This window comes from Peromyscus californicus, unplaced genomic scaffold (assembly GCF_007827085.1).
Source record: "Peromyscus californicus insignis strain IS unplaced genomic scaffold, ASM782708v3 Scaffold_4__1_contigs__length_199733344, whole genome shotgun sequence".
NCBI classification, from domain to species: Eukaryota; Metazoa; Chordata; class Mammalia; order Rodentia; family Cricetidae; genus Peromyscus; species Peromyscus californicus.
Genome location: NW_026294562.1, coordinates 16,607,027 through 16,634,231, shown reverse-complemented (window position 1 = coordinate 16,634,231; position 27,205 = coordinate 16,607,027). Strand labels below are relative to the sequence as shown.

Below are 27,205 nucleotides of genomic sequence, written 5' to 3'. Positions count from 1 at the left end.
CCAGCACCCACATGGCAGCTCAAACTGTAACTCTAGACCCATGGGATCCAACACCCTCACACAGAGATACATGCAAGTAAAACACCAATGCACATAAAAAAATAAAAAAAATAAGTAAATCATTAAAGAAAAAGAAAGGAAGGAAGGAAGGAAGAGGAAAATCAGATGTGGTAGTACATCTGTAATCCCAGCATTCTATGCAGTGGTAAGTAAGATGGAAGGCAGAGTAGACAGAATACTCTCCCAGGTCTACTAAGCTCAAGTAAGCCACACAACAGCAGAAACAAGAGAGAGTATGTTTCAGCAAGGTGGAAGGTGTCCTGTGACCTTGTACCGAATGCTGGCACACGCGCACACACAGGTAGGGGGAGGTAAGTTTCCAGGTCATGCACTCTGTGCTGGTTCTTCTTTGTGGACCTAGAGGCCATAATATAACAGGTCTGAGTGAAAAGACTATGCCAGCAATGGACAATTAAATCTGCAGCAGCCTATTAGGGGACTGTACTCCTGAGTGCCCAACTAAAGGCCTTACTCAAAGGCAAGACTTGAACTAACTTCTCCTTTGAAATTCCTTACTCAAAAGAGGTATGTCTATTGTTCAATGGTAGATCATTTGCTTAGCATATGTAAGGTCCTGTGTTGGATCTCTAGCACTGAAAAAAACAAAAACCATAATCTCAAAATTCCTTAATTGAACCAGGAATGGTGGCTGTGGTGGTTTGAATGAAAATGGCCCCATAAGCTCATAGGGAGTGACATTATTTGACATGTGGCCTTGTTGGAGTAGGTGTGGCCTTGTTGGAGTAGGTGTGGTCTTGTTGGAGTAGGTTTGATCTTGTTGGAGGAAGTGTCACTGGGCTTTGAGGTTTCAAATGCTCAAGCCAGGCCCAGTATCACTCTCTCTTCCTGCTGCCTGCCCATCCAGATGTAGAACTTTCAGCTCTGTCTCCAATACCATATCTGCCTGTGTACCACCATGCTTCCCATCATGATGATAATGGACTAAATCTCTGACCCTGTAAGCCAGTCCCAATGAAATGTTTTCCTTTATAAGATTTCCCTTGATCATGGTATCTCTTCATAGCAATAGAAACCCTAACTAAAATGGTGGCACATGACTCTAATCCCAGCACTTGGGAGGCAGAGATAGAAGAATCAAGAGTTCAAGGTCATCCTCAGCTACACAGCAAGTTTGAGGACAGCCTGGGCTACATGAGACCCTGCCCCCCCCCAAAAAAAATCCTTTGTTTTGAATTTGATATATAGGTCTGTGGTAAGGCACTGGCCTAGCATGTATTACACCCGAGTTTCATCTTTAGCACTACAAAAAATAAATGGTTTTTCTGTTGTTGTTCTTCTTCATTTTTTTGGTTTTTTGAGACAGGGTTTCTCTGTGTAGCTTTGGTTGCCCTGGAATTTGCTCTACAGATCAGGCTGGCCTCAAACTCACAGAGATCCACCTGCCTCTGCCTCTCGAGTGCTGGAATTAAAGGCGTGGGCCACCACCGCCTGGCCATAAAATTCTTAATCTATAAAGAAGGAAGGAGGGGCTGGAGAGATGGCTCAGAGGTTAAGAGCACTGACTGCTCTTCCAGAGGTCCTGAGTTCCACTCCCAGTAACAACATGGTGGTTCACAACCATCCGTAATGAGATCTGGTGCCCTCTTCTGGCCTGCAGACACACATTTATATATAATGTGTGTCTTTATATATAATAAATATATAAAGACAGAACACTTTATATATAATAAATAAATAAATCTTAAAAAAAAAAGCAGTTGTCTTAAAAAAAAAAGAAGGAAGGAAGGGAGGGACACTTGTGGTAGCAACAGGCAGGAGAGGTACATATGTCACCTGTGGTGGTCCCAGGCAGCAAGGGCCACAGCTTAGCCTGCCCTTCAACTACTTTACTGCGGATTTATACATGTAAATGCAGTATTTTCAGTTACTGAGGACATTTACACTCAACACCCGCTCACCTCACCCTCAGTGTTTCTCCCAGCCTTCATGTTTCTTGCCTGGCTTATCAGCTAGGAAAAAAAGCCAATGTAAAGCTTCTCGCCTGCCTTCCTAGTGTGTAACAGGTGATGGCTACCATTGTCTACCCTGACCTCCAGCATCAGCCAAGCATCCAAAGGCTGCACAGACTAATGTCACTAGCCTGGAGCAGAGCTCCGTGGAGAGGCAGAAGCAAGGACAGTGAGAGGGAGAAGACCTAGCGGCATGGCCACACTCGGGTTATCAAGCCCACTCACTGATGCTAGGAGGACCGTAGGAACACTAGACGAGCCCTGGCTTTAACACCTTCTCAAAGAAGACAAGCCTTTGGAACACACGCTGTCCAGCCTCAGCTGGAAGCTCCAGTTCCCAGGGCCCATGCGCATACTTCATAAAGCATACTGACTACAGACAGTGCCGCTGCTTTCCTCCATCCCATGGCCGTGTTCCAGAAGCTGGACCATGACTTTACACAGTGAAGAACAGAGGAAGCAAGACAAGCTAAATGGAGCCAGAGACAAGTCTGAATAAGAGAGCAGAGAAAAGGAAAGAATGGCAGAAGATTACGGTTTTAAATGAATGTGTGTGTGTGTGTGTGTGTGTGTGTGTGTGTGTGTGTGTGTGTGTGTTCTTGAGTGGGGAGATGTAAGTGTGTATATAAAGCCTTGAGATATCATTCTTCAGTTACTATCCACCTTGTTTTTTGAGACAAGGTTTCTCAATAGCCTAGAGCTCACCAAGTGGGCCAGGCTAGCTAACCAGTTAAGAGTTAGCCCAGGTGACTCCTCAGTGCTGGTGTTACAAGAATGCACTACCACACCCAACTCCCCCACCCCTTTCCTCTAACATGGGTTCTGGATATCAAACTCAGGTCCAAAACTACTGAGCTATGTCCTCAGCCTTGTGGGTTTTTTTAAAATCACTTTTATCACCGGTGGGGAGAGGGGGCATGATGTGCCCTGTGTGCCACAGCGTGCATATGGGGGTCAGAGGACAACTTGTAGGAGTCAATTTTCTCTTCTGTGGCTTCTAGGGACTGGTCTCAGGTCACCAGGCTTGATGGCAAGCACCTTTACCCAAGTCACGTTGCTGGCCCCAGCCCTGTGATTTTTAATTCTTTCCTCTCACTCCTTGAGACTCTCTCCCACAAAGTAAGACACTGCCGACCATTCTGCATGTTAGCACACCCCAACTGGCACCCTGTGTCTCTTCCCTAGACTTCTTGGTGCTCATTCATGTTTTCTATTTGAACTGAAAACGAGGAAAAAGGGAATCTGCAGAAAGCAATTTCCTGAGCCAGCAGTTCCTGGCCTTTACCTCCCTCGGCTTCCATTCCTGCCGCCCCCATCGGCGCCTCAGGTGGGCCTCACTAAGTCTCTCTGGCAGTGTGTCACCAACCAGGTTACACATCAGAACCTATGAAAACGTCCTGGCTGGAAAGAGAAGCAAGAGCAAGCTTAGAAAAGAGGCAAAGGTGGGCCAGTGAGACGGTTCGGTGGGTACAAGGGCTTGCCTGCAGGGGGCACAAGGGCTTGCCTGCGGGGGGGCATGAGGGCTTGCCTGCGGGGCGGGGGGGGGGGGGGGGGGGGGGGCATGAGGGCTTGCCTGATCACCTGAATTCCATCACCAGGACTCATGTGGTAGAAGGAGAGAACCAGTTTCCACAAGGTGTCTTATGCCCCTACACATGCACCACATACAAATGAATTGATTAATTAACTAATTCATTAAAAGGAAAAGAAAAGAGGCAAGAATGTTGGGTACTCTGCTTTAACAGGGCACTCCAGAGACAGACAAACAGACTGCTCCCGCAGCAACAGGCATGCTTTTTGGTTTTGTTTTTTGAGACAGGGTTTCTCTGTGTAGCCCTGACTGTCCTGGAACTCAAGAGATCCACCTGCTTCTGCCTCCTGAGTGCTGGGATTAAAGACGTGGGCCACCATCACCCTCAGACATGCATTTCTTACACAAGACAGGAAGGAGAGCTCCTTCTTCCTAAGAGCTTATAATCTGAAATTTCTTGATAGAAATTTCTAGTAGTTCAAGAAAGCACTAGAGAGGCACAAGGTTAGCTGATATCCCATCTATTTGCAGAATAGGTCTGAAGGAAGAGCCAAATTAATTGATTGGTTTTGCTGGTGCATAAATACATTCTTTTTTGTCATTTTACACAGAAATTCTAGTCAGCACAGAAAAACTGAAAATCAATACAAACGTCTCTAATTCACAGCCTCTTTACATGCAGCTAGCTCCGAGCACCATATTCTGGTGCTGGTAAACCATGGATGCCTGTTCTCCTTCATGGCATGAGAAGTGTGTCCCAGGTCTTGGGCCTCAAATCACAACTGCCAAATAGAACAACACAATCATGAAACCCACTGAGATTCACAGACACAGGGAAACGACTGTCACAGCAGAATTCCTGTTCTTGGGCCCTAAGCCCATGATCAAGCAGAGCATATCTGTCTGTTCTGAACTTAAAAAAGGGAAGATAGACAACTAGCTCCATGACCAGCCAGCAAGAGGGCCCAGGGACTAGCACTCAGCGAGCGGGAAAGGCAGTGGTGATGGTGGTGGGGAGTAGAGGCCCTTCAAAAAGAAATGTAAAATGAAATGGAACACAAAGAACCTACGGTTTCTAAAGTGAAATATTAAAATCTGCCTGAATGGCCTGAGAGCCACCTTCATGCAGAAGGATGGGATGATCCCTCCACCTCAACACGGCCCTCCCCAAACACATTGTGTTCCTGATCCAGTCACAGCCCCATTATTGCCCTTTCACTCACCCCCAGTCCCACCCCACTTAAAGCTGCTTTGGCTCAAAAGACTAAAAGCACACATCTTTCGTGAAGATCCCTATTTGACTGATCTGAGTATTACTGCTAACAGGTGGAGAAATCTTCTTAAATATATGAGCAGTATCATGACAAGGCCACTGGAACGGATCAGTGCCATAAGTCAGGCAGGGCTAGAAGTTTCCGCTCCACCATCAGGCTCCCCTTTAGCCTTGACAGATCAAACCCCAAGCCGAAGCAAGCTACAGAGATCAATTCTGTCTCTAAGCCAAAGGTCTTCACAGTGAGGGACCAAAGCTGCTCTGCCCGAGCCTCTGCTGGCCAAGTCCCAGATTAATCACCGCCAGGCAGGGGCTGAGCACCAGCCTGCAATCCGAGCCTGGGCAACACCTGCAGAGGGGTCTTCCCAGCACTTCCCTCCCTCTCTTTGGGCAAGACCTCAGGGCATGAGGGTGTCCACCTGTTGGCAAGACTACCTGGGACAGGAATAGGTGACATTCAGCTACCTTCCACCTGACAGATAAGTCATGGTGCACTGAGTAGCTGAGTGAGGTAAGGAAGAAATATGTAGAGACTCACACAGTAAAGTCAATGAATGCCCCAGGAGAAAGAAAATCACAGCTTCTCAACAGGAAGTCCAGTGTCTCTCTCATTCCGTGAGGGAAGATGCCTTTGTACGTGTGGCACACACTCCTGCTGTCTACAGAGGAAGGAAGAGGAGACTGATGGGCAGGGATGTCTTCAATACCCTTCTGTGGCCAGGTATCCTGGTGAAAGGGAGCTTCAACGCAAATGCACTCCTTAAAGTCGAGAAGCACCTGCCCTGAGTATCAAGATCTGGAGAGCAGTTTCCCCAATGACCTCAGGAAGCTTTCTCCAGCACAGATGTACGGAGAACTGGTGACTGAGTGTGGCGGGCACACACCGGCCTGTCTATGTAGGCAGGTGCTTTCTAGGATCAAAAGACCCTATCACATTATACTCTTTTTTGCAGATGGTAACCCCTGAGTACAAATATCACGATGCTAAAAAGGGCTAAAGGAGGAAAAAGATAAGCATGGAGAGTCACATCTTTAGAAAGACTGCTTGCAGGCCCAAAGAGAAGTATCCTTCCCACCTGCCCATGGCCCACAACAAAGTGTGGCAGAGGTTGGACTCAGACTAAAGTATGTACCTTCAAGGGCAAAGAAAAGTACATGTCAGAGAAAAGGAGCTGGAGCCATGAGCACCTTCATCTGAGGAATAACACCCCAGCCCGGCTGTCACAGCTTGTACCGCCACAGCTTCATCCCCAAGAACTAACTCCCTTTGAACCTCCGCTACAACCCAGAGTTAGGAGACAGCAGTGGCTACAATTACACACTTGCTTGGGGAGGGGTGGGTGCTGCATGTGACAGGCCATGAAAGGTCCCAGCCTATAAAACAGCCTGAAAAACAAACCCTTAATTTAAATGTTAATGAAAGTGCTGTGGCGACATCAGAGGCTTCCTGGCTACTCAGAGAACAGCTACACCAGTCTCAGAATTTATGGCTCCCCTTTACCCTCCCATCTCCCTCTCTCACCCACTGAAGTTTAAAGAGGAAAAGGAAAAGGGGGGGGCAAGAAAAGAAAAAAACACCCTAATTTTAACATTAACACCATGCTTCCACCTTGGGATGTGACTGCTAAATTATCTGTCAGTAGACCATGATCAAAGAAAGATAAACACAGGCACACTGCACACACCGCAGCAGGGCAGAACGAGGTGACCAGGACAGGGAAAAGGTTGTCCAGGTGGGGACTTCAGATAGCAGGTGGGACAGAGAGTAGGAGGGAGACACTGGTCGCTTCACGGCTCTCTTTTCATTTTATTTTTTAACTGACACATCAGAGTTGTATACATCTATAGGGGACCGTATAATAATTGGATATGTTTATACAAGTATAGTGATCAAACCTGATCATTTCTGTATGTTAGAAACCTTCTGATGCCAAAGCAGAGTGGCACACACCTTTACTCCCAGCAGGGGAGGCAGAGACTAGCAGATCTCTGTGAGTCTGAAGCCAGTCTGGTCTACATAGGGAGTCTGAAGCCAGTCTGGTCTACATAGGGAGTTCCAAGGCAGCCTGTGTACACTGGTGAGACCCTATTCCAAAAAACTAGAGAAAACTTCTGACTCTTCTAGTTATTTTGAAATGTATCATAAACGATTGTAGACTAAGGCCACTCCACTGTAACAACAGGAACACCAGAACCAGGTCCTCTTATCCATTCGTTTCCTTGGGTCCTCTCAGCCTCTGTCTGAGAACTAACCACATTGCCCTCCCTACCCATCTGATCCTCCCATCCAGTTCATGCTGTTTCCTCTAGTAACAATAAGATCAGAGCTTTTGTTCGTTCATTTAGTTTTTGTGGGACAAAAAACTCTAGCTGCCCTGGAACTCACTATGCAGACCAGGCTGACCTTCAACTCCTAGGAGATCTGCCTACCTCTGCGCCTAGATAACAGCAATTCTTTTTTTTTTTTTAAAGATTTATTTATTATGTATACAGCATTCTGCCTGCATGTATGTTTGCAGGCCAGACGAGGACACCAGATCTCATTACAGATGGTTGTGAGCCACCATGTGGTTGCTGGGGATTGAACTCAGGACCTCTGGAAGAGCAATCAGTGCTCTTATCCACTGAGCCATCTCTCCAGCCCGATAACAGCAATTCTTAAGCAGTACTGGGAAAAGGAACAGAAGGACAGGACAGGAGTAAGAGAAGGAGAAGGAGCTGAGATTGGAGAGAAAAGGAAGGTATTAGAGACAGAGAAAGAACACCAGGGCCTGGAGAAATGGTTCAGCACAGAAGAAGAGCACATATTACTCTTCCAGAGGATCAGAGTTTGATTCCCAGCACCCATGTCAGGTGCTCACTACTACCTGGGATCCAGTATCTCTGACCTTCACAGGTACCCACTACATATGGCGCTCTCGCTCTCTCTCTCTCTCTCTCTCTCTCTCTCGCTCTCTCTCTCTCTCTCTCTCTCTCTCTCTCTCTCTCTCTCTCTCTCACACACACACACACACACACACACACACACCTGATTAAAAATAAAAATAAGCTGGGCAGTGGTGGCGCACGCCTTTAATCCCAGCACTTGGGAGGCAGAGGCAGGCAGATCTGTGTGAGTTCAAGGCCAGCTTGGTCTACAGAGCGAGTCCCAGGACAGGCTCCAAAGCTACACAGAGAAATCCTGTCTCGGAAAAACAATTAAACAAAAAAATTAAAAATTATTAATTAATTAATTAATTAATTTAAAAAATCTAAAAGAAAAAATATCAACACTGAGGCTGGGGAATGGAAATGGATCTCTGCTAGCAGGGACACAGATTCAATACATCACCTCAGTACACACATTATCTAACCTTCTGTAGTGTTTTATTTAAGTCAATATTTTTAAAGTCAGTTCTTGACAAGTGAGCCAACCACACTTGCCAGTCAAGAAGCTGCTCCTAAAAATGGGTTCTGATCCAGCCAGGCATGGGAGGGTGCTGGTTTCAGACCAGCAGCTCAGCAGCACATGAGCCTTACTCATGTGCCATCTAGCCCTGACTAATGGCTGAAATCCCAAGTCTTGAGGAACTGAAACCAACCCCAGTACTTGGTCCTTGCTACTATGACTATGACCTCCCCCGAGGCTTGAATTTGCGTAGGCAGTCAACACCAAGATGGAGGGCACAGCACTAAGATTTATCAGGAGTGACCCGATGCAATGCCCCCACCACACACTGATGCCTGACAATGTCAGCACATTTGAAGCTGAATCAGTGGGCCACTGATGTCATATGACTCGAGGCTTCTACCTTCCTCCATGGATGTGAAGGCCCTTCCAGCCACGCCAGGCCCTCTAGTGTCTTTGTGTGAACTCGGACTCTCGTCTTCAAGGGCCACTCCTTCCTGTGCCTGGCTGTCTCACAAAGCAGCACAAGAAGACACTCTTGCTAGCTCAGCAGACCTTCTTTGCTCAGGCCCTGCAGGCGGCTTCCCCTCAGCTCTAGGATGGGAGAAGGAAGGAGAGAAAGATCCTCAAGCCACCATGGTCCACCTGAGCCACCAGGAGGAGTTAGGAGGTGAAGCACCACAGTCCTTCTGTCCCCCTCTCCTCAGCTTATCAAGGCTGGAGACCCCCTTCACAGACAGCAGCTCATCGGCAACAAGAAAGATGAGCTAGAGACAAACTCCTTGTATCTGACTTTCTTCTCCCCTCACAGCACGGGGCGAGTCATGATGCCCAGGACCAGAAAACAGCAGCAGCAGCAGCAGCAGCAGCAGCAGCAGCACAGCGAAGACAAGCCGTGGAAGCCACACTGAAACTGTCCCTTTTTCCAGCTCTCCAAATGTCAGAGCGCACTTCACATGCAATTACCCTCCAGTAAAGAAAGATGTACTTCAGCAGGCTACTGGATGGCGTCTACCACACACAGCACACAGGCAAGCCTGCAGCTGCTGGAACAAACACCCTGCTCTTCTCGTACCCTCACCCACTCCAAACAGTGCCCAGTGCTGGCTTTCCTTCCAGGCCCACCCTCACCTCTGGGAGAAATGAAGCAAGAAGGAGCAGCTTCGCCATCACAACCCCCAGAGGCCACAGCTAACTTTACAAATTTGAATCGGTACATTTCATGCAGACTTGGACTAATCCCCCTGAAAACAAACAGGCCACCACAGCACACAAATTACATTGTATATTTAATAGCACAGCGAAGTCAAGTTTCTACACCTATACCACTCATCTGTTTCCCTGATGACAGAGCAGGAGAGAGGGGATTAAAACGCAAGCGTGTGGGGAGACCTTCCTGACCACACTCGCCCACAAGGCAGCAGAGGTACTCACAGAGAGGCAAGGGCTCTGCTGAGGGATATAGATATGGTGTCTGCAGAGAAAGGGAGATCTCCCTTCTCCTTCCAGGCAAACATAGATTCATTTTAACACAGGTCCCAACTGCAGGATGGAGGGGTCCAGAAAACCAAAGACCTATGTGTATGTGTGCTCCCAGAATGGCAGAACATTTACCTGAGGAAGCCCAAGCCTCTCACATGTAGCCTTCACTTACTATGCCCTATATCAACTCTGGACACCAGGAGTATTTCTGGGTTCCCACAGAGACTTTCAAGGGGCCTGAGCCTGGAGTTATAGATGGTGATAAGCTACCATGGGGTGCTGGGACTGGACCTGGGTCCTCTGGAAGAGCAGCCAGTGCTCTTAACTACAAGGCTATCTCTCCAACCCACTTTTAATGGGGAATGAAGTCTTATAAATAGTTTTGTAGGTCTAGATGTAGTGGTGCATGCCTTTAATCCCAGCACTTGAGAGAGAGATCGAAGCAAGTGGATCTCTGTGAGTTTGAAGCCAGCCAGAACTACATAGTGAGACCCTATCTTGAAAACACCAAAAATAAAAATTGAAAAAAAAAGAGTTTTGTATTGTTCTTGAGTATTTACTAACTTCATTCAGATAGAAATAACTCTTTTGTTTTTCTTTTTTTTTTTTTTTTTTTGGTTTTTCAAGACAGGGTTTCTCTGTGTAGCTTTGCACCTTTTCCTGGAACTCACTTGGTAGCCCAGGCTGGCCTTGAACTCACAGAGATCCGCCTGGCTCTGTCTCCCGAGTGCTGGGATTAAAGGCGTGAGCCACCAACGCCCGGCTAAAAAATAACTCTTAAGTAGCAATAAAATATATTAATCTGTATTAACTCATAGAAAAGCATTCAGAGCCTCTTTCCACCATTTTTCCATGAAGTCACCATGGTGCACATAAGTGTCCCAGCTGATGCTCTCAAGAGCATTAACGATGCTGAGAAGCAAACACCAGGATCTCATCAGGCCCTGCTTCAAAGTCATTGTTCAGTTCCTAACTGTGATGATAAAGCATGGTTACATCGGTGATCTGACCTCCACATGTACACTACGGCACAAGTACACTGGAGCACACGGATGCACTCACACAAACAAATAAATGAAATACATATACATTTATATATATCCAAGAGTCTGCTGCCTGCATGGTGGCATACATCTTTAATCCTAGACCTGGGAGGCACATGTAGGCAGAGCTCTGTGAGCTCCAGGCCAACCAGGGCTACATGGTAAGACCCTGTCTCAAAAAATAAAACAAACATAAACAGAGTTCAAGACATCACCTGTGAAATTAAGGAAAAAGCCATATCAAATAACTTCACAGTCGACACTCAACAGTCAGCCAACAAAGGGCAAAAGAATCATCCAGGACTAAGAAAATAGACCCAGACAACTGAAGAAGAATATGAAGACAGCACAAAGGGACACAAAGGGACCGTGCAGAGGGTCTGCACAGAGAACAGCTGGCTAGCACTGACTAACTGCTACAAGTTTGGGGCTCACACCACAGGAAGACTAACATTACAAGTCATGTCCTTGCCCTGGAAAAACCTCAAACTCAGTTTACTATGCTCCCAAATGCCTCCTAATGAGGAAGGTAAATCCCACTCTCAACTTCCCTTATTGACACCCTCTGCAGTAGGTGTTATGTGGTCTTTTTTGTTGAGAAGTAACCCAATATTCTCTAGAGGATGTAGCTCGAGTAGAAGTCTACATGTTGGGGGAAGGGGACAGCCTAGCCATACTCTTTGGCCTCAGGGAACATGTAGCAAGTACATGGCCCATCTCTAGGCAGAGTCCCTTCTACCAACAACCCACTTCAGCCTCCTGAAGCCAGCCAAAGCCCCCAAGTGACCTCTAAGACGAAGTCCCCAGCACACCTGTCACCTCCCACTCGCCTCCCTTTAGTCCCCACACAAATCCAGCCCACAGACATGCGTGCCTGGCTAGTGAGCTTTCAGAAGGTGCATTAGGAAAAACTGCAGAGGAGACAAAGCTGGCCAGTCCTGTTCTTCCACCCAGAGCTCCCACACTTAGCTCCCCAACTCCCCGCTAGTCTTCCCTTTCCTCTTTCCTAAGATGCTGGAATGATTTGTTCTGAAAAGCGACAGGTTTATAGGTTAGCCGACACCTCTGCTCTGTGGAATTTTAATTAACTTCTCCCATCGTCAATATGCTAAGGAATGGGGTCTCCACTCTCTGGGGTCAGCAATGTGTTTCAGGCCCTGCTATATCAGCCGTCAAATTGAAGAATTAATGACGTGGCTAATCGGCTCTAATTCTTAGGAAGGAAAAAAATTGAAAGGGAGTTGTGGAAGAGAGCAAGAGGAAGGTGCAGGCTCCGCGAGGTCCGAAGAAAGAGGCTGAAGTGGCTGAGCCAAGGGCACCAACTTGCTTAGAAAAACAAGTGACTGACTTAATCAGGTGGTGGAAGCAGGCAGCCCTATAGCTTTCCCAAGTCCACTCAGGTGGGGTGAGAGGCATCAAGGAAGTGCACACAGACAGATCCTCCTCCCAACTTCCATTACAGTTCAACCTTAGGAGAGTGTCTAACCCACTGGGGAGGAGAGCGAGCCTGCCTTGGTTCAAGACAGCCTAGACAGGTGCTAGAGCACTGGCTTGTCAGCTAAGAGCCCTCCCCACCTGCTCTTCCCGAGGACCTCGGTTTGATTCTCAGCACCCACATAGTGGCTCATAACCATCCATGACTCCACTCCCAGGAGATCCAACACCCTCTTCTGGCCCCTGGGGGTACTGTACATATGTGATGACGCACAGAGATACACACAAACAAAACACCATACATACAAAATAATAAAATGCTTTTTTTTAAGCCTAGGTAAAAGCACATGATATATCTGAAATTGTTTACATAAAACTTATATTATGTACAATGAATATAAGTCAATAAAATGTTTTTAATAATAATATAACCAATCTGGAACTACAATTACAGATCATTAGAACTCACTACGTAGCAGGAAAATCACTAACTAGCTCATGGCCAGTCTGAGCTACATAGTGAGTTCTAAACCAGCCTCTGCTACACAGCAAGACTTGGGTGGTTTTTTGTTTGTTTGTTTGTTTTTTGTTTTGTTTTTGTTTTTTGTTTTTTTTTAAAAAAAAAAAAAGGTACAGGGCTGGAGAGATGGCTCAGCAATTAAGAGCACTGGCTGCTCTTCCAGAGGACCTGGGTTTGATTCCTGGCACCCACACAGTGGCTCACAATAATCTGTAACTGCAGCTCCAGATACAACACCCTCTTGTGGTCTCCATGGGCACCAGACACACCAGTGGTACACAAACTACCATACACATAAAATAATAAAACAGAGTTGCGGGCTGGAGAGATAGCTCAGAGGTTAAGATCTCCAACTTCAGAGATCCTGAGTTCAATTCCCAGCACCCACATGGTGGCTCACAACCATCTGTAATGAGATCTGGCGCCCTCTTCTGTGTACATAATAAATAAATAAATCTTTAAAAAAAAAAAACAAAACAGAGTTGCACCTCCACTACAATTATCACTGTTTCTGTTCCTCTACATATACAGATGAGGGCCCAGTTGGCAGGCCCCAAACCTCTCCTGCTCTCCTGATACCCAGAGCCTGTAAGGGATACTCCAGGAGAATTTTCAGGGAACAAAACAGAGGTGAGTCACGACAGCAGGCTAGCCGCTGCTGTAGACTCTCAGGTATACTGAGAAGCCTCTGCTTTAGAAAAACCCCACAGGACATCTGCTCAGAAAGGTAACACTGACCCCTCAGTCACATTCCAGTGTAGAATCCTGGCCTTAACATTTCTCATCAGCTGCTTAGGAAAGGTTATCTCAATTCCACAAGTATGTGAAAAGACCTTCAGACCTCAAGTCTCTGGAGAATGTTTAACTCTCCAGGAGAGTGGTTCATTGCAACCTGGAATAGACAGACTAGTGGAAATTTCTCTAGCTTATCTGACCTAATAAAATGAAAACATTCTTGTGTGCGACAGAAACCCAACATGTCTCCCTTACCTGAGTAATGGGCTGATAGCAATGGACCAGACTCGGTCTTCAGTCTGGATGGTGTGTGAGCACTGCCCCAGGCGGCCCGAGGCCAAAGGCCATACCTGGAAAGAGAAGAGGAAGCGCTCCTGTTGGCATTGCCTGGGATTAGAAGAAAGGGATGTACAGCAGGTGGGGGAGTGTGACTAGGGAGGTGGAAGGAGAACCCTTTCCGTCCTGTAGACAGGACACAGGCTGTCAGCAGATCCCAGCCTCTAGTCCACCTGCCACAGGACAGCCGAACCACTCACCTGTACTTCCACCCGAGAGCCCTTAATTCCTAATCAGCTCTCTACCAGACAATGAGAAGTCACACACACACACACACACACACACACACACACACACACACACACACACCCGTGTGAAATCCACCTAAGAAAGGGTAGATGGAAGCGGCCCGCCTCTCTCTCTCTCTGAAACTTCCTGTGTCTGCGGATCTTCCTTTCTCTATCTTTCCCCAAAACTTTAGGCATACAGGGAGAGACCAGGGATCAAAGTTCAATCTGGGGAGACGTGTGCACTGTTAGACGAGGGGGGGGGGGAGGCTGCAAATCAGGAAAGAATGGAGAGACTTCAAAGTGACAAGGGGCTTGTTGTTGTTTGTTTGCTCATAATGCCCAGGATCCAAAGCTAGTCATGCCAGCAGGGAATTTAGCACCTAATGTCACCAAAAGGAGCAAAAAAGCTTAACTCTTTTAAGCTTCCATATCTCCGCAGGTTAAAAATATTGCTTGGAGCACACTATCTGGTCCCTATCAGTCAGGAATGTACATTAGCAGCCACTCTGGGCTTAACTCTAATCAACACTCCCTCCCAGAGCCTCTCAGCAGACAGTGCATTTAGAAATCTCCCATTAAGCACAAGGCTCCCCTCACCTCGCCCTACCCCAGATGACACACACAGGGACATAAGCCTCTAACCAAACAGAAAGGAAACCTCCAATGTACAGGGCTCTCCCCGGAGCAGCCACAGAGGGATCCCATGGCAGTTAGATGGATCAATGACCTCTCAAGGTCCCCGCAGAGCTATAAGGGGAACACACCAAACTCAGGCAGGACCTTAGATGGAAGAACTTAAGAAAACATTCCTTCAGTGTAAGGGGCAGGTGATAGAATGGGGGTGGTCTTGCCTTCTTAGGGTCACATGGTATCTCTTCCCTATAAAAGGAGAAAGTGTTTCTTAGGTCTCTGGGTATGATGGAGTGGGGGATGGGACAATAGCAGGAGTCACATCTCCCAAAACTAAGAAAAGAAATTTAACAAGAATATCCTGGGGCTGGAGAGATGGCTCAGAGGTTAAGAGTACTGACTGTTCTTCCAGAGGTCCTGAGTTCAATTCCCAGCACCCACATGGTGGCTCACAACCATCTGTAATGAAATCTGGCGCCCTCTTCTGTGTACATAATAAAAAAAAAAAAAAAAAAAAAGAAAAAGAATATCCTGGAGGAGGAGGAGAACACAAACACAAACACAAAACAAAACCTCAATATTCCCTGTAAGGCTGGTACTCGGGCATCTGCTCTGTATCTGCCAGTCAAATCCTTTGGTAATAACTAGATGCCCTTTGGTTTCTTCCTTTAGACTGCCCACCTTGGAAGAGATCTTTGCCTTTTCCTTATCGGAACTCCCTCAGAGGCAGGTTCTTACTTGCAGGGTGAAGGGGGTACTCCTGATTTTCAAAATCTCTGGGGATAGCCTAAACCTCAGTTTACTGGTCGCTTCCACGGAGACAGCTGGCAGAACCTGGGAGCCAACAAACCATGGGACAAGGCTACAGATCTGTGGGAGTGACTCCAGAAATGTACTGCCAGTTCCAAGCATCATTCAGGAAGTGGCCAGTCTGTCCCATAGCACAGCATCCTCTGGTAACAAGAGGGACAGAGGTGGACACAATAAAGATCTGGTCAGATCTTTGCTATCAATGCAAAACAGACCCACCCTGGAAAATATTCAGTGCAAGGACATTTATCAGAAGGCAGACTGGAGGGGACAAGGCTCCTACAATGATCATTGTTTGATTTAGGAATTCTAAGGCTGAGAATTTATCCTAAAAAAAAAAAAAAAAAAAACCTAAAACAAAGAAAAACCAAAATGGCAAATAAAATATTTCCTGTAGCCTATTATTATGGAACAAGCAGATAGTCTTTGGAATCTGACCAGTCTGGGTTAGAACCCTGCCTGTGACTTCTTATCTTTGCTCTAGAGATATTTCCTAGCTTCTTGGTCTTAGATTCATCTCATCCAATGGAGTAAAAAGTGCCCTATGTCTCAGGACCATGCTGTAGAAAAGGGAAGATAAATACAGAGTACTAGAACAGCATGATGTACAGAATTTAGCAGGAATCGGGCCCTTAAGAAAGGATTCTTATTTCCAGGTTCCTGTATCCAGGAAGAAATTAGACAGAATCATCCATCTACTAGAGAACACTTTATGTAAATGATGGTAAGTTCCTCTGGAAGCCACTAAAGATAACACAAGGGCTGGGACAGAGGCTGGCTGTGGTAGCAAACACGCAATCCCAGCACTAAACAGGGAGGAACAACCAGAAGTTTAAGTCATACTTGGTTACATAGAAACTTCAAGAACAGATATCTAAAAAAAAAAAAAAAAAGAGTACACACACACACACACACACACACACAACTTGTATAACAGAAAATCTTATAGAGTAGATACCACAAGGCATACTGTGTATCTAAAACACATTACAATTATGCAGGGGAAGATATTTACCCAGAAAGATAAAATGGATAAGGTGCTTAGCACAGTGCCTGGCTACAGTCTACATTGTTAGAAAGTAATTCTCGGAGGCATGTGGTGGCACACACCTGTAATCTCAACAGGCAGAAAAAACAGTAAGTTCAAGGTTAGTCCGTGCCACATTGCCGGACACTGTCTCATCTCAAAAGAGAAAGAAAGACGGATCTGAGGTTTCGTAGAAGAACCTACAGCTATGCTTAGCTGACTAACAAGCACCAAACCACCTTCAGAAACCTTCTGACACCCACAGACCAAGGCTGCTGTCAGCTGTGAACAGGGAAGCCTCTCACCGTAAAGCAGTGAGCAGAAGTGATACACAGACCCCCTGGCTGCATGAGATACTGACTACAGGGCTGTTGGGAGCTCAGTGCTCACCAAGGCATTTATACACCCTCTTCAGACATGGTGAACATGGCAGAAGAAGAGGAGGAAAGGAGGCTGAGAGCCAGGAGATAGGAGGAGGGCCTTCAAAGGGCTATCTTCTCTAAGCACAGCACGGCCATAGCAGTCACACACTCACAGTAACTGGCTACTGACAGTCAGCCCCCAGCAGTCAGCTATGAAGAAGAAGGCTCACGGGCATCAGTGCTGCGTCTTTTGGCAAGTAACAGACTCTGGGAATGGAAAAGGCAAAGTACCCTGTTATATACCTGCTCATAAAGATAGCCCTAGTTAAACTCTGTAGGACACTAATAAAAACAAAAGCTAGTAAATACAGTTAAGATATTTGTAAGGGGGGCTGGAGAGATGGCTCAGTGGTTAAAAGCACTGGCTGCTCTTCTAGAGGACCTGCCTTCAATTCCCAGCAACCACATGGTGACTCACAACCATCTATAACGGGATCTGATGCCCTCTTCTGTCTGCATGCAGATGTATAGGAAGACAGAGCACTCATATACATAAATAAATAAATCTTTAAAAAAAGAAAAAAGATATTTGTAAGGAAAATGGTGGGAGGAACTAACAGGGGCAAGGGTAACCAGATGCACGCAAATATGTATGAAATCAACAAAGAACAAATGCTATTTTTAAAAAAGGTCTAGAGATTCACCTGACTGTGCCTCCCCAGCACTGGGATTACAGACAAATGCCACTGTCTCGAAATGTAAGTCCCGACCACTCAGACCCAGATCTTCATGCTCGGCTAGTAAGCACTTGGCTGAGCCATCTCCATAGCCCCAGATTTACTGCAAGGTAAAGCCAGAATCTTTGCAAGGAATGCTACAAAGTCATTGACTAAGCAAAACTCTCAAGTAAATATGGGATGGGGAAGAGGAAGAAACAGGTGACAGGAAATGTGGTTTCCATGAAGGTTCAAAATATTCAATAAAGCCAGGCAATGGTGGCATATGCCTTTAATCCCAGCACTCAGGAGGCAGAGGCAGGTGGATCTCTGTGCCAGTCTGGTCTACAGAGCCAGTTCCAGGGCACCCAGGCAACACAGAGAAGCACTGCCTGGAAAAAAAATAAAAATAATACTAAAGCCAGGTGTAGCAGCATATGTCTGTAATCTCAGCCCTTGGAGATGAAGACACAAGGATCATCTCTGGCTACATGCTACCATCTCAAAAAGAAAAGCAAAGGCAACCTCCCGATCTTTCTCGGGCTTCCTATACTGGCATGCATTCTCGCTAAATACAAAATACAAGGAAGAAAATTTCAAAAGGAAAAGAAATGTTCATAAAATGGAGGGAACCTATTTAACCCTTGTCTTTATATAAATCAGCCACGTGAAAAAGCATTCACTAGAGGGTACACGGAATCAGAAGAGTCATTGATAAAACTGTAACTTCCCTCCTGAGGTCTCTCTCCAGGTGGCTTAGAGGCCCATTTGCTAATGTCAATAAACATTTTGCTACAATGGAGCTTCTAGATTCTGGAAAACAGAAAATCAAGACCTCTGGGGTCTTCTGCATCACCAAATGAACTGTCAGCAGAGCTCCCACTGCAGCCCCGAAGCCTGTATTCTGGCTAGGGCTGCAGCATCCAAGACAGGAGACTCTCTTATGTGTCTCATAAGCAGCAGTGCTCAGCAGAGATGGGATGAATTGGCTCCACAAAGCAAGGACAACACTGCTTATCAGTTTCACTTTTAGGTCTTGGTGGATGTCTGCGGACCAGGCAATCTGGCAATGACGCAATGCCGTAACCACGTAACCACTAGCAGCCTTCCTGTGGTCTCCACTGCCTACTGACCACATCACTCTCCAGAGAATCAGTAAAAACATGTTTTAATTATCAGCCTGATTGCTTATAAACAAGGTGGTGAAAAATTAACTTCTCTAAACAGAGAGCATGCAAAAGGAGGGAGATTTTAAAATAAAATCCTGGGGTTAGAACTCAGCCCACAAACTTGAGGAAAGGGCTCAGGGAGGGAAAGCTGACCAGGCCCCTGTTTTTGCATGCACACCACATTTCAAGTGAGTGGCAACCGTCCCAGCCACTGTCCACTCCTCTCCCAGTCCAGCTGGCAGGAACACATGCTGGCATAGCAAGAGGCATGCCACAGGCACGTAAGTAAGTTCTCACCCAACACTGCAGCCAATCCTGGGCCTCAAGGCTCTCTCCGCCCCCGCCCCCCCAGTCCCTACAGAGGAGGAGGAAATAGCAGTATGCAGGGAGAATGCCTCACCTTGGCCGTCCTGTCTCTGGAGCCACTCACAATGATGCCCCCTTTGCAGTCCACACAGTTCACCTCCTGCTCATGAGCTGAGTATTTGACAGTGAAGGTGCTATGGAGCTTATGAACACCAATCTTCCCATCTCTACAAGAGAAGAAGGAGCCCATCCCCAGGAGTTAATGACTCTTTCTGTAGCAAGAGGGCCAGTCTACTGAAGCAGCCCACATGTCCAGCAATGATGACCAGATTTGCCAAGCATTCTGCAGTTTGGCCCACAAGGTGCTGAGTGTTAGATACCTTTACTTCTTCAGCACACTTGGGGCTAAACAGAGCTGAGAGAGAAAATAAACCTCCCCTCAGAGAGTATCAAACTTGCTCTACTTTGCATTAAAGGTTCTTCCTGTTTTCTTCTCTGGCTAACCCTATTAACAGCTTTTGGTAAATCTCTGCTTTAGGTGTTTAAAAAAAAAAAAAGCCTACCTTTTTAAGTTTCCTTCCTTATCCCTTTGCTGTTGAGCCAGAAAAGTCAGAAGCAGACACAGGTCCCTAAAGAACACTAAGGAAGACCCAGCACTTACCCTCCCGCACTGATGATATGGGAGTTTGCCAGCACAAAATGACAAACATCCTCATCGTGCCCAGCGAAGACTCTGAAGGGTCGACGGTGCAAGCTGGCACCATCTGGGCGGAACTGGTAGGCCAGGATGAAATTAGCCTGAGATATGTACAGAGAAGCATCCTCCAGCTGCATCCAAGGCATCTGACTGCAGAGAGGGACAAAAACAAAAAACAAAAAACAAAAAAACAAAATGTAAAACTGCTGCCTGTACTTCTCATAGAGAAGTTGAGGAGTCAGGGAAGTCAAAAGGAAATTTCTAGCCAGGTAAAGTGACCTCTGCATTGTAGCTAAGTCCAACTGGTAAGTTTCAAGGTTCCAAGATTCTGACATATACTCCTTGCTCAACAGATCAGTTAAGGTGTGATAGAGAAAGGTAAGTTTTAGGAAACCCCATTCCCTTGTTATTGGAGCAAAGAAACATTTATAAGTGAAAAGAATCCAGCCATTTAGAAAGTACGCAAACCTGCTCAAGAGATGCCTTGATCTTCCCAGGGATGTTGACATTCTGTAGTGGAGGCTACATGTGGTAACATAAAATAACTCCAAAGCATCGTGCTGCAGCTCAGGGGCTACAAAGAACTCAGCTCTCATAGCAACTGATGAGACATCCAGAGAAAGTTCTAGACCCTCTCTCCAATCTCCAAGAGAAAGAAAGCTTAAAAACCACCAGCCAATCCCATGGCGGGACTACAGTCTTAAGAAAAAAGATTTGCTGCAAATAGTGGCATACACCTGTAATTCCCAGGAGGAACAGGAGTTCAAGGCCATCTTTAGATGCATATGTAGGTCAAGGTCACCAGAGGCTACATTATAGGCTATGTCAAAAACCAAGGGTGTGTGTGAAAAAAAATAGAGAAGATGACAGGGAAGAGGAGGGAAGAGAAGAAGAGGAAAGGGAGGGGCACTCTACAAGACAACTAGGTTCTCTAGTGGGGACTAAGTCCCTTCCCCGAGACAGACATCCCACCTGTGCCAATCCTACCCAACAGTCCTGGAGCTACCAAGTCTCAAAAAATCAAAGGGAAAGCTGACTCATCGCCGTGGACAGACACCATAGCCCACTGCCAAGCCTGTCTGAGCAAACCGGGCTGTGTTTCTTTCCCAGTCTCCTTAAAACAAGCGTCATGGGAATGTGGAAAAGTTCTGCAAATTGACTTGCCGGGCCATTAAATGCAGCTTGGACTTTGTAGTAACTGAGTTTCTGCTTGTGCAGTTTTTACAAGAGTGTGCATATATTACATAGAACATGTGTAAAGTGTATGTATATGTCTGCATTCTTATCATTCACAATCCTCTTCAACATCTTTTTCACAATTATGTAGCACGTTCAAATGGGCAGCAAACAGAGAGGGCTAGAATTCATGTACTTACAACCATGTGGTGAACAGTCATTTACCTAGGACAAGAAACCAGGTTCATGCCAGGTGAACAGTGAAAAATCCTGGGGCAACCTGGTAACTGTTCTGTGTTTATTTGCCAGACTGCCTTAAATTAATGCCCTAACTGACAACGCCAGGAACAAGAACTTGATAGAGAAATTACTCTTTGATGTTAGGCACAAATGACGGGTGTGATGGCAGTGTGATCCTGCACTAAGGAGCTGAAGCACAAGCATGGCAAGCTCGAGGTCAGCCTGGGCTACAAAGGAGATCCTGCTTTTTAAGAAAACCACACCAGGTAAAGGGGGAAATTGGAAGGTAAAGCCTTTCATCATAAAAATCCATCTTTCTCTTTCATACCTTCTTTATCATAATACCACCACATAATTCACAAAAACTGACATCAGCCAAACCAGTAGAAACAGCACAAGCAAGACAAAGGGTCATTACGGTGGTGTGAATGAGAATGGTCCCCCCACACGCTCATACATTAGAATGTTTAGTCACCAGGGAGTGAAACTGTTTGAGAAGGATTAGAAAGATCAGGAGGTGTGGCCTTGCTGGAGTAGGTGTGGCCTTGCTGGAGTAGGTGTGGCCTTGCTGGAGTAGGTGTGGCCTTGTTGGAGTAGGTGTGGCCTTGCTGGAGTAGGTGTGGCCTTGCTGGAGTAGGTGTGGCCTTGCTGGAGGAAGTGTGTCACTGGGAATAGGCTTTGAAGTTTCAAAAGCCCAGCCCAGCCCCAGCCCCAGTCTCCCTCTCCTCTCCTCTCCTCTCCTCTCCTCTCCTCTCCTCTCCTCTCCTCTCCTCTCCTCTCCTCTCCTCTCCTCTCCTCTCCTCTCCTCTTCTCTCCCCTCCCCTCCCTTCCCCTCCCTTCTCCTCCCCTTCTCTCTCTCTCCCTCTCTCCCTCTCTCCCTCACCCCACCCCACCCCACCCCTGTCTCTTGCCTGCTGCCTGTGGATCAGCATGTAAAGCTCTCAGCTACTGATCTAGTGCCATGCCTATCTGCTTCCAGCCATGATGATCATGGACTAACTCTCTAAAACTGTAAGCAAGTCCCCAATTAAATGCTTTCTTTTATAAGAGTTGCTTTAGTCATGGTGTCTCTTCACAGCAATAGATCAACCACTAAGACAGTCACCAAAGGCAGAGGTGTACCTTATCTATCAGCACAGGGATGGGTCAGTCAGAATGAAAAGTCACAAAGCTCCCAATCCTCTGAACTCAACCAAGAAGCACTTTTTGGGTAAGGTGCCAGCCAAATAAAAATCATGAAGTGCTTTGACACTGATGAGGCTTCAGTGTGCTGTAACAATCATCAAAACTGTATGGCGCTGGGCTAAGGAGAAAGCTCACTGTTGAAAGCACTTCTGTACAAGCACGAAGGACTGATTTCAAATTTCCGGCACCTGTGTAAAGAGTCAGCTAGCACTGTGGGGTGAGGAGTGGAGACAGGAGGATCACTGAGACCTGACAGCTACTAGCCTAGCTCTAGATCCAGAGACCCTATCTCCAGGGATTATGATGGAGAGTGACAGAGCAGGGAACCTAACGTCCTCTCTTGGCCTCCAAGCACTATTTTTCATACTCACACACATAAATACACACCACATATACACACTGGCACTTTTTCTAAGTCCTAATTCACATATCTCTAATATCCCATTTTGCCTTTTAAAAAAAATTACATTTTCTTTCTTTACTTTGTATGTGTACAAAAGCATGCACATGTACGCCATGGAGCACGCATATAGAGTTCAGACGCTAACTTTCAAGAGTTGCTTCTCTCCATGTAGATCTCGGGGAATAAACTCGGGTTGTCAGGCTTTCCTCTGGAGCATCTTCCGATCTCCTATTTGCCTTCTACTAAATTAGAAAAAATGGAACTAGAAGTGTAGCTCAGTTGTGAAGCACCTGCCAAACATGGACTAGGTCCTGGTTTTGAGTCCAGCATCATGACCACAACCCTGCCTGCACCCCAAAATAAAACTCAATGAAGAAGAGTTTAATAGAACCCAAGAGGAGAATTAACTCCCTAGAGATAACATTTTAAAAATAACAACTGTAACTGAGAGGGCATAGTGGCTCATGCCTATTAATCCCAGCACTCAGGAGGCAGAAGATGGTGAATTCCCTCGGGAGGCAGAGGCAGGTGAATCTCGAAGTTCAAGGCCAGCCTGGTCTACAGAATTAGTTCCAGGACAGCAAGGACTACACAGAGAAACCCTGTCTCAAAAAAACAAAAACAAACTGCTGTGTGATGGTCTGTATGTCAAATGTGTTGCTCTGATTGGTCAATAAATAGCCATTAGCCAGGCAGGAAGTATAGGCGGGACTAACAGAGAGGAGAACTGGGAGAACAGGAAGGCAGAGGGAGACACTGCCAGCCACTGCCATGACAAGCAGCATGTGAAGATGCCGGTAAGCCACAAGCCACGTGGCAAGGTATAGATTTATAGAAATGGATTAACTTAAGATGTAAGAACTAGCCGGGCGGTGGTGGCGCACGCCTTTAATCCCAGCACTCGGGAGGCAGAGCCAGGCGGATCTCTGTGAGTTCGAGGCCAGCCTGGGCTACCAAGTGAGTTCCAGGAAAGGCACAAAGCTACACAGAGAAACCCTGTCTCGAAAAACCAAAAAAAAAAAAAAAAAAAAAAAAAAAAAAAAAAAAAAAAAGATGTAAGAACTAGATAGCTAGAAGCCTGAGCCATTAGGCCAAACAGTTTAAATAATATAAGCATCTGTGTGTTTATTTTAGAAGTGGGCTGTCGGACTGCTGGGGCTTGGCGGGACCTGGAGAGAAAACTCTCCAGCTACAACAAACAAAAAATTTATACACATAAAATAAAAACAAATAAGTCTTAAAAAAAAGAAAGAAAGAAAGATAGAAAGAAAGAAAGAAGGAAAGAAAGAAGAAAGAAAATCAAGAAGCTACTTGCCTACATCTCCACTTCAGCAGAATCCCCTCTCGGCAGCGCCCCAGTCTCCAGTTCTGAGACACCTTCACTCGGTCCTTTACTGGAATGCTGGTCATCCTAGGTCCAAACAGAACAAAGACCTCAATCACTATAACTCATTGCTAGTGGGAGAAGATTCTGTGACTGACTGAGTCAGGCCTTGGGAACATCCAGAATAGAACCAAATATAGGTTTAAGGGATTATGGGATCAGAAGTAATAACTCCTACCTCCATACTTGCTGGTCAAGAAATCCAAGCAGAAAAGTCTATCCTAAAACTACTACAAGTGTCTATGGTGATGTCAAAACAATCTAGTGAAAAACATGCAAAAGAGTGCTAGAGCCGATGAGACAGCTCCACAGGTAAGAAGCACTTGCCACAAAAGCCTTCTAACTTGAGTTTGATCCCTGTGGTAGAGGAAGAGAACTGACTCCCAGAAGTTGTCCTCTGACCTCCACACGTCATGTATGCACCTGCCCACATTCACACTGTGAGAACACACACACACACACACACACACACACACACACACACACACACACACACGATAGTACATGAGCCTGACATACTGCCTACTGCACTAAGAGGGTGAAATAATAATAAATTTTTTTTTAAATTTTCAAGTACTGAAACTCCTAGATATCCATATGAAAAAGATGAAACCTGCCTTACTCCTACCTCACACCAAACAGGAAAAGTTTAAATATAATAAACCTAAACACAAAATCTAAAATGTAAAGCTATTAGAATAAACTATATAAACGCATCTATTTGGGGAAAATGACACTTATCTATCTGGTGGGGGGGGGTAGGCAAAGTTTTCGTAGGACACAGCAAAAACATAAAAGAAAAAAGCTAATAAATTAGACTTATCAAAATTAAAAACTATGCCATCAAAATGAAGAACATAACAAGTATGCAAATGAAGAAATATTTCTCTCTTTACGCTTAAGTTAGCCTTGATTCAGTCTCCCTCAGCCCCAAGGGATGGGATTACAGGCAAGTACCACCATGCTTAGCCTCTATGTTCATACATCTTTAAAGGACCAATAAGAGTTTTCTATTTAATGATGGGAGAGAAAAAAAAATGGCACAGCCATTGTAGCAAAAGGTCTGGCAGGGGGTTATTTTATGTTTTTATGAGTATGAGTGGTCTTGCCTGCCTGCCTGCCTTCATATAGGTGTACCATGTTCATATCTGGTGCCTGAAAAGACCAAAGGGAACGTGAGATCCCCGGAACTGGAGATATGAACAGCTGTAAGCCACCATGTGGGTGCTGGGAACCAATGTTCAGTGTACAATTCTTTTCCATGTTTTAAACTTCTCATTTAAAAAATGTTGACTGAGTAATGGACGTTTGGATGAAGAGGGTACAGTAAGAGACAGGGGTGCACACCACCAGGAAAAGTGGCATAGTTCGGGGTGTGAAGATGGGGAAGAGTTCAAAGGCCTTTTGAGAGGACACTTTTAGCCAGAATTTTGAAATCCTGGGCAAGAATCTGAGAGTTCCATTTGAGGTGCCTGCCTATGTGTGTCTCCATGGCTTCAAACACTTGACCGCATAAGGTACACTGCTTGGAACACACAGTGGAAACTACTAGATCTGACTAGGAATTCACTGACCAAAGGAGAGACACACACATTTCTCTCTGTCTCTACTTACACCTTCATATATACCACCTATTACTAAAAGCCAACAAACAAAAGTCTGTTTCCAGAGCCTAACCAACACCTATTGAAAAGACAGCTTGGGCAAGCAGAAAGATGTCTAATCCATTTCAAGCTCTGGCCTTACTTATTTGTACAGAATAATCCTTCTGATCTGTAAAGTCATGAACGTATAGGACTGAATTTTAAAAAACACAGAGACACATAGCATAGGAGGTTAACAGTATGAAAATGAGTCCTCCCAATCCTCATCAAGGGTCCCTTCTTCCATTTGCCTTTCACTCAGCTTCCTCTAGGTTAATATCTTATTTAATCATGAGATATTTGTGCTTTTATATATTTTCCCTATTCTTCTACAATGTAATATTTAAAAAAGAAAAAAATGTCCCTTGAAGTTCTAAGCACTTGGACGCAGTGCAGTGGACATAGGTCGAGGGGCATCTCAGCAGTAGAATATATGCGCATTTGTAAGGCTCTGGGTTTAATCCTTAGTATAAAGGAAAAAATAAAAATAAATGATGCTGTTAACAAAACTGAATATGTACCGATAAAGCAAAAGCAAAAAAAAAAAAAAAAAAAAAAAAAAAAACTAATTTAGATGGCCATTTCATACTACAATATAGTAAATTCAAAAAAAAGGAAGTTGAGTTGGACATGATAACATAAGCCTATGATCTTAACACTCAAAAGGCAGGAGGATTTATTGTGAGTTCAAAGGTGGCCTGGATCATGCAGTGCGTTCCAGGTCAGTCGCACCTATATGCAAGATCTTGTCTCATCTCATCTCAAAAAAAAAGGGGGGGGATACATTTAAGATAGTTTAGGCAGAAGAAAATGAAATACACTCACACTCCAAAGAAAAGCAGAAACAAAATGTATGAATTATAAAGTGTGTAAGTTGATTCTATTAATCTTGAAATGCTAACAGAGGTGGGAAAAAGAAATTCAAAGGTAAACAACAGAGTCAGGGAAATTAACATTGTAAACACAAATTTCTTTCATCTGTACAATTTTTAGGGAATTGATAAAAATCTACCAAAACACCCATCTCTAGCATCCAGTTATCCATGTCCCACACAGCCTAAGAACAGTCACATGGGATTCACACAAAGAAACACTGAGAAAAGCATTCCTGAATACTAGTTTACAGAAACATACCTTAAAACAATTATTAAATACTGCCTCACATCTATTAAGTGGGAAAACCTGACAAGCCTTTGACTTTATAAGCACTTAGGTTTGGTTACACATTGCTGGTACTGTGTTCTGATCTTGAATTTCCACCATGAGCATTGTATTACAAACAAGTAACTCAAATGAAAAATACATTTTACAATGTCTGAGCTGGAAACGGCCCAAATGTTTGCCTGTAGGAGGGAAGAGCACACTAACACCACGGAACAGACCATGTACAACCACTAGAAACAACAAGTGTGAAGACTCCAAAGATGGAAATAGCTGTTGTACAATACTCAATGA

General features: G+C 45.4%; 1 protein-coding gene across 3 annotated transcripts in view; it reads right to left on the bottom strand.

Annotated features, from left to right (window-relative positions):
- Positions 1 to 27,205, bottom strand: part of Fbxw4 (F-box and WD repeat domain containing 4) — an 86,341-nt gene that overhangs the window by 44,819 nt on the left and 14,317 nt on the right. For all 3 annotated transcript variants that reach the window (XM_052712335.1, XM_052712337.1, XM_052712334.1), the window contains exons 2-5: positions 24,035 to 24,134; positions 19,684 to 19,865; positions 19,117 to 19,249; positions 13,692 to 13,786 (exon numbers count right to left, since the gene is read on the bottom strand). In XM_052712335.1, coding sequence (XP_052568295.1) covers positions 13,692 to 13,786; positions 19,117 to 19,249; positions 19,684 to 19,865; positions 24,035 to 24,134 — 510 coding nt within the window. The remainder of the gene's footprint in view (positions 1 to 13,691; positions 13,787 to 19,116; positions 19,250 to 19,683; positions 19,866 to 24,034; positions 24,135 to 27,205) is intronic.